At 54.3% G+C, this 7,626-nt stretch overlaps 1 protein-coding gene across 1 annotated transcript in view; it reads right to left on the reverse strand.

Annotated features, from left to right (window-relative positions):
* Nucleotides 1-7,626, reverse strand: part of LRP1 (LDL receptor related protein 1) — an 86,951-nt gene that overhangs the window by 46,378 nt on the left and 32,947 nt on the right. The window contains exons 10-15 of the mRNA XM_015559767.1: nt 7,490-7,626; nt 6,252-6,488; nt 4,144-4,324; nt 2,807-3,029; nt 1,822-2,023; nt 1,295-1,420 (exon numbers count right to left, since the gene is read on the reverse strand). The exon at nt 7,490-7,626 is cut by the window's right edge and continues 9 nt beyond it. Of these exons, the coding sequence (XP_015415253.1) occupies nt 1,295-1,420; nt 1,822-2,023; nt 2,807-3,029; nt 4,144-4,324; nt 6,252-6,488; nt 7,490-7,626 (1,106 nt within the window). The remainder of the gene's footprint in view (nt 1-1,294; nt 1,421-1,821; nt 2,024-2,806; nt 3,030-4,143; nt 4,325-6,251; nt 6,489-7,489) is intronic.

Consider the following 7,626-nt stretch of genomic DNA (forward strand, 5'->3'; position numbering starts at 1 on the left):
TCTTTATCTGTAAATTGGGGATAATAAAAATATCTGTCCTACAGGAATATGTTAAGGAATAAATACGTTACTGCATGGAAGCGCTTATAACCATGACTAGTGCATAGTCTGTGCTCAATAAATGTTGGCTGTGATTACAACAAAAAACTGGAGCTAGTCCAACCAGTGTGGTTCAGTGGTTGAGCATCAACCTATGAACCAGGAGGACACGGTTTGATTCCCGGTCAGGGCACAGATCTGGGTTATGGGCTCGACCCTCTGTGTGGAGCATGGAGGCAGCCAATCAATGATTTTCTCTCTCTCATCATTGATGTTTCTATGTCTCTCCCCTCCTTTCCTCTCTGAAATCAATAAAACATATATTTTAAAAAAATAAGCAAACAAAACTGGAAACAATCTAAACATCCAACAATAGAGAAATGGTGAAGTAAATTACGGAACTTTTACCAATGAACTCTACTTCAGCCATTGCAAATTCTGCTGATGTTTTCATGACATAGTGTCCAGTGACAAAAGCACAGACTAGAACAGGATGTGCAGCGCGAGTCGTCAGGAAAAGTGGAGAGAAACGTTTGGGAGGACGGCTTCCCAATGGGAACAGTGGTAGCAGGGGGCGCTGGCCTTTGGGGTGACCTGTACTTTCTCCTTCTATTTTCTATCATGTTTACGTATTTATTTTTACAACGAGCACAGCCTATTTTTATTTAAAAAGTGAGGCTACTTAAAATAATGCAAGGATAACACAGAAAATGCTGTGACACATGTGAACTCAAAAGGGCAGAGGATATGTTGGTAGGATTTGGGCTTTTTTTCTCTAATTTTTTTTAAAAATCCTAATGCAAGAATATGCTCCCACTGATTTTTTTTTTTTAGAGAGAGGGAAACACTGACGTGAAAGAGAAACATTGATCCATTGCCTCCCATATGCACTCCGACTGGGGATCAAACCCTCAATCTGGGTTTGTGCCCTGACCCGGAATTGAATGTGCAACCTTTTCGGTGCATGGGACGATGCTCTAACCAACAGAGCCACCTGGCCAGGGCTCTAGTGCTTAGAACTACTGATATATTCCTTTAATGGTGGGGAAAATAAAGATTGGTTTCCCCTAACCTCTGTGCCCTCTCGCACTCCTCTCATTTCCCCGCTCCTGGTCCCCAGAGCCTTCTCTCGCACCCCCACCAGCTCCTGTTGCTCCAACTGGTTTCTCTTTGCCTCCATCTCTTACTGGACCCCGTGGCCTCCTCCTACTGGGGCCTGCCTCCCTGCCTCCCACCCCAGCTGGGCCCCTCGTACCCATGCAAGTGACACCGTCTGCACGCAACACCTGGTCCTCCGCACAGGCACACTGGCGACTGCCGGGGGTGGCCAGGCACAGGCTGCTGCAGCCGCCGTTGTTCACCCGGCATTTGTTGGTACCCACTGTGAAGGAGGGTCGTGGGGACGGGTCAGGGGAGGAGTGGGAGGGCAGGGGATGGAACGGAAATGAGAAGATAGGGGACGAGATGCATTAAAGTGAGGAGATGGAGAGGGAGGAAGCATTGAGAGGACCGTGAGCATGTGGAAGAGCAGGAGGCGTAGGCATGGCAGAGAGGGAGACAGGAAAGGAAGGGCAGATGAGGTCAAACGAGCTGCCGGCAGACCCCGTAAGACCCAGGCCTGACGGCATGTGCGTCTCACTCTAAGGGCAAGGGCTGGGGGCCTCTCTTGTTGAGAGCCTCAAAAGTCAGAGCCTAGGATCCCAGGGGGAGTGCCTTCGCCCTCGGGAGCCTCACCCCCCATCTAGGTCCCACCCCATCACCAGCCCCAGCCCCAGGGGGTACCTTGCTGCTGCTGAGCATCATACATGCGGATCTCAAAGATGGGGGGCCGCTCGCTACGCAGGAGGGTCACAGTGGGGGGTGCACCTCCTGCACCCCGCTCCAAGCGGTAAACACTGCCACTCCGGTACTCGGTCCAGAAGAGGTAGTTGCCGTGGTGACATAGGCCAAAGGCGTGATTCAGCTCAGGACCTTCATATACAATCTAGGAATGGAGGGGCGGCCACTAAGGAGCTGGAGACAAACAGGGGGACTGAGGAGGCCCAGAGAGATGGCTGGTCTGGACCCTCATTCACCCACATCCTGGGTGTGGGTATTGTTCCCTCCATTGGCCTGGAGCCCCTGAGGCTCACAGCTCTGCACAGAGTGAGGTGCCAGCCCCTGAGCCCAGCAAGAGACTGATGGCAAGCTCGTCCACACTGTCTTCTCTTGGGCCCATTCATCTCCCTCCACCACCCACGTGCACACCCTTACCACACACACACACACACACACACACACACACACACACACACAGTGCTGAGCAGATAGCCAGAATTCAAACTTGCATTTCTTCTCCCAACAAACATTTGCCAGGATTTATTAAAGGCCAACCCACGGTAGGCACTAAGAAATGAAAAAGACACGGGAATCTGGGGTAGAGGAGGAGGCGGCCCTGAGCAGTGTGCCAGGTGAGGAGGAGCTGGGCAGAAAGAACTGCGTGAGCTACAGCAGAGAGGGCAGCGCCTTCGGATGTGGTCCAGCCCCCAGACAAGAGGCCCAGTCACAGATGTGCTTTAACAGAGGCAATCCTCTAACAGCACAACACAGCACGTAAGACATGCAAGCACACAGATGTACACATCCATGGGGACACAGGCAAACACACAGGAAGCCCACAGGCTTAGCCACACACAGATGCCCACACATTCACACAGGGCCTCATCCACACAGAAGAGTGACCTGGCGACACACACATGAACACCCACATGGAGGCACGCCTGCCCACCTTCCGGTCGGTGCCGTTGAGCAGGATGGTCTCGATGCGGTCATAGAAGGCATCCACCCAGTAGAGGCGCCCGGCTGGGATGTCCAGGCTCAGCCCATTGGGCCACAGCACTGTCTTGGAGGTGACAAAGATGTCGCGGTGTGAGCCGTCCATCCAGGCCCTCTCTAGCCGCCCTCGCCGGCTGTCCTTGGGGTCCTCCTCCCAGTCTGTCCAGTACATCCACCTGTGGGCAGCGACGGGTCAGCACCAAGGAGCCACCCCCGCCATTAACAATCCACGTACGTTGTCCCAGAGCCCCTCACAGAGGTCTTCCTGCTCCGCTCAGCCCTGGCCCACACATTTCATTCATTTATTCCTCCACTCAGCAAATATTTGATGAGTGCCTACTGCAAGCTGGGCACAGTCTAGCACTTGGGGACCCAGAAAAGACCAAGGGCCAAGCTGGTGTGGCTCAGTGGATTGAGCAGCAACCCATGAACCAAGAGGTCACCAGTTCGATTCCCAGTCAGGGCACATGCCCAGGTTGTGGGCTCAATCCCTAGTGTGAGGAGAGCAGGAGGTAGCCAATCGATGATTCTCTCTCATCATTGATGTTTCAATCTCTCTCTCTCCCCTCCCTTCCTCTCTCTCTCAAAAAAAATCAATAAAAAAATTTTTAAGGGAAAAAAAGAAAAGACCAAGGTAGCCTGGGCTCCTGCTCTCCCGGAGCCCATATCCCACCCAGGGAGACAGATAAGAAATAAGTCAACCAACAAGATCTCTCACATCAGAGAGATAAAAGCAGGAACACGAAGCAGGTGACGACATGGAGAGTGGTCGCAGCAGGTGAGGAAGGCCTCTCTGAGGAGGTGCCAGGTGAATGTTGCCATGTGAATGCTGCGAAGGGGCTAGATCTGCAAGTACCTGGGAATTCCAGGCAGAGGGACTACAAGAGCAGAAGCTCCGAGGCAGGAACAGCTGGGGTGTCACTTTGAGGCACAGACAAGGGGCAGTGAGAACAGAACTTCCAAGGGCAGGAAGTAAGGTGCAGAGGAGGTCAAAAGAGCTGCATGCAGACCCCCTAGGACCCCGGCCTGATAAGGAATGTGGTCTCACTCTCAGGGCAGGAGAGCCCGTGGAGGGCTCTGGGCTGGGGGTGACGGGATCAGGTTTCTGTGTGTGTTTGAGGCATCACTCTCATTGCACTGAAGATGGGGACAGCTCCCCTTTCAGCTTCCCATTCTCTCCTAAGCAGCCCACCTAGGCTGCCCTCTCCGGTGCCCTCTCCGTCTCATCTGCCACTTCTAAGACCCACAGGGTGCCTGGCCCACCCAACCCAAGGCCCGAGGAGGACTCACCCATTGAGTGGATCCACCACAATGGCCCTGGGGTGTGTCATTTTGCCCTCGATTAAGGTCTTGCGGGTCTGAGCAGCTTTCTCCAGCCTGGCCACGCTGATGGTCTTCTTGGGCCCATCATCCGTCCAGTACAGATTGTCCCCCATCCAGTCCACGGCCACGCCCTCCACATTGTGGATGCCTGCGGGGAGTGAAGGGGACAGCGATGGAGAGACGTAGAAGCTCAAACGGCCTGCCCCTGGCCCTTAGGGTGCCCGTACCTTTGAGCAACTTGGCTTGTAGGGAGGGCTGGGAGCCTTGTATGCCCGACAGTGGGTGGGATGGGGATGGGATGATGGAGGAAGGAGCATTTGTTTTTGTGGTTATTTTTTTTAAAAAATATATTTTATTGATTTTTTTAAAATATATTTTATTGATTTTTTACAGAGAGGATAGGAGAGAGATAGAGAGTTAGAAACATCGATGAGAGAGAAACATCGATTAGCTGCCTCCTGCACACTCCCCACTGGGGATGTGCCTGCAACCCAGGTACATGCCCTTGACCGGAATCGAACCTGGGACCTTTCAGTCCGCAGGCCGACTCTCTATCCACTGAGCCAAACCGGTTTCGGCTGTGGTTATTTTTTTTAATATATTATTTGTTATTGATTTATTTTTTATTTTTTTATTGAGAGGAAAGGAGAGGGGGAGAGAGAGAAACATCAATGATGAGAATCATTGATCGGCTTCCCCCTGTAGGTCCCCTACTGGGGACTGAGCCTACAACCCAGGCATGTGCCCTGAGGGGAATTGAACCCTGACCTAGTTCATAGGGCGATGCTCAATCACTGAGCCACACCGGCCGGGCACAGAAGATCATCTGTGCTGCCTCGCTGTGTTGAGGCACAAAGCTGTACGTGACAGCCAGCACACCTCCGTGGCGGATGCAGGCTCTCGTGTGGGGCATGTCTGGGCCTGAGCGAGGGTGGACAGCTGCATCAATGTGCTCTGGGCACAAGTGTGACGCCACGTCCCAGCCCTAAAACTCCTGAGCTAACAAAATGAATAAATCAGGAAGTAATTTTTCACTTAGCAAAAGGCTTCGTCTTCAGTGCCCTTTAAATAGCAGCTCCCCTGGTATAGGGAACCCCAATCTTTTCGTGATGAGGAATTACTTTTGATTTCTCCAAAGTCTTATGACTGCTGACTGCTGAGGTTCTCTGGCCTGTGGGGAGGGTGGGGAGCAGGGCAGAGGGTGGTCACTGGTGTCAGCTAGTTGCACAGCCCTACCCTGGGGCCTGTGTGCAGCTTGGGAATTCCTCACGCAGGCCGGGAAGTAGCAGAGCTCGGCTCAGATCCATGCAGGTTCAGAAGACAGTGCTGTGGTGACCTGCCCCAGGAGCTCAGAGGGAAGAACTGACTCAGTCCACAAAACACCATTTCCTGCCCTGGCAGGTTTTCTCCGTGGTTAGAGGGTCGGCCCTCGGACCGAAAGGTCATGGGTTCAACTTCCGGTCAAGGATGCATACCTGGGTTGCAGGCTCCATCCCCAGCCTGGGTCAGGGCATGTGTGGGAGGAGGCAGCCATTCGATGTGTCTCTCGCACACCCATGTTTCTCTTTTTTCTCCCCCTCCTCCCTCCCTTCAACTCTCTAAAAACCAATAGGAAAGTGTCCTCAGGTGAGGATTTAAACAAGCAAACAAACAAACCACACAATTTTCTCAGAACGTGTAAGCACGCAGCGCTTGGCCGCGCAGACCCTGCGTGTGCACGTGGTGCTGGTGTGCCTGCTCTGATTCTAGGCTGCAGGCTCCCCCCGGCTGTGTGCTACGTGCGGCTCCAGGGCTCCGAGCCAATGGCGGAGAGACCCTGAGTTCTCCCCAGGGCTGGCAAGGACAGCCCACGCCATCCATCCATCCTCCTGCCTCTTGTCTGCTCAGCCAAGAAGGGGGTCACCCAGGGGTCAGTCTGTCATCCCCTCATCTCCATGCCAACCAGCCCAGCCAGCCAGTCAGCAGAGGGCGGGGGCACCGGAGCAGATGTCTAGGCCCCAAAGCGCTTCCCATCCCAGGTGGGCGATGCCCCTTGGGAGTCCTATCCACACGCCTCCCACAGCCGGGGCCCTTACCATCCTTCAAGATGGTCTCGCGCTCAGTGCCATCGATCTTCTGGCGGCCGATGAGGTAGCTGGTGGTGTCGGCAAAGTAGATGAAGCCGGTCTCAGCGTGGAAGTCCAGGGCTCGGGGGTTCATGAGGTTCTCGATGGGGATCATGTGCTCGTCTGGGACCTTGGCCCCCATATCCATGCCCCGGATGATGCCTGGCCGGCCCTTGCCATACACAAGGAACAGCTCGTGTTCTGGCTCTAGGGCAGGCACAGACGGAGGCACAAAGTCAGACACACACATGCATGTGCACACACGACCGCCTCCCCAAGGGGCTGCAGAGCCCCTTCTGTACTGGGTCAGGGGCTGTGGGGGCAGCAATGGCTCTGGGTCACAGGGACAGACAGACAGACAGACGTATTAGGCCCAGGGGACACCGCCCTGGAGGTTGTACCTTCCCCAGGAGTGGGAAACGGGGCAAGTGTAGCAAGTCGCATGTTTTTAGTGACGTGCACTGCCCGGTAATGAAAGCAGTGTCCCCAAAGGAGCACCTTCGAACTTTCCACCGCTTCCTCAGCTAACGTCCTAATCTCAGCCACATCACTTCTTGCCTAAACTGGCTGCAGCCCTCCTCACCCAGCAGCCAGTGTGATGTCACTTCTCTGCTTGAAAGTTGCCAAGCCCACACGGCCTCGGAGCCGTGGCGCCTGGGCTCCCTCTGCCCTTCCCGCAGGTAGCTCCTCACTCACGGATCGCTCGGCTCAAACTCCACCTCTGCGGAGAAGTCTTTCCTGGCTGCTCTGTCTACACCGGAGCCCTCAGGTCATCGCGAACTCTACTCTCCATTTATTTTCTTCCTAACACCTACCACCACCTGAAGTTTTATATTTATTTGTCTGTCTCCCCTGCCAGGCTGTACGCCCTGGAGGACAGAGATGACATCTGCCTGTTCACTGCTGAATTCTTATTTTAGGACAGCGCCAGACACACAGGACATGCTCACTACTTACTTGCGGAAGGAAGGAAGGGAGGGAGGGGGAAAGGGGCCAGTTTACGTCTTCTATGGAGCTGGAGTGGGATAGTGGGAAAAGGCTTGTTTTCAGATGTGGGTTCAAGTTCTGTGACTGTCCCTTACTAGTGATGAAACTTTGGGCAAACACCTTCATCTCTCTCTCCTCATCTCAGACAGAAGTGGTAGGTGCGTGGGGAGGTGGGTAAGGACACCCTCCTACCCACCCCAGCAGGCCCGCCCTTCACTCACTCTTGCATGACTTCCCATCACTGCCCAGGCTGAAGCCGGAGCGGCAGCGGCAGGTCCGCGCCTTGTGGCTGTTGGCCAGCAGGCAGATGTCGGAGCAGCCACCCGGCTTCCCGTACTGGTCATTCTCGCAGGCGTGG

This window comes from Myotis davidii, unplaced genomic scaffold (assembly GCF_000327345.1).
Source record: "Myotis davidii unplaced genomic scaffold, ASM32734v1 scaffold1134, whole genome shotgun sequence".
NCBI lineage: Eukaryota > Metazoa > Chordata > Mammalia > Chiroptera > Vespertilionidae > Myotis > Myotis davidii.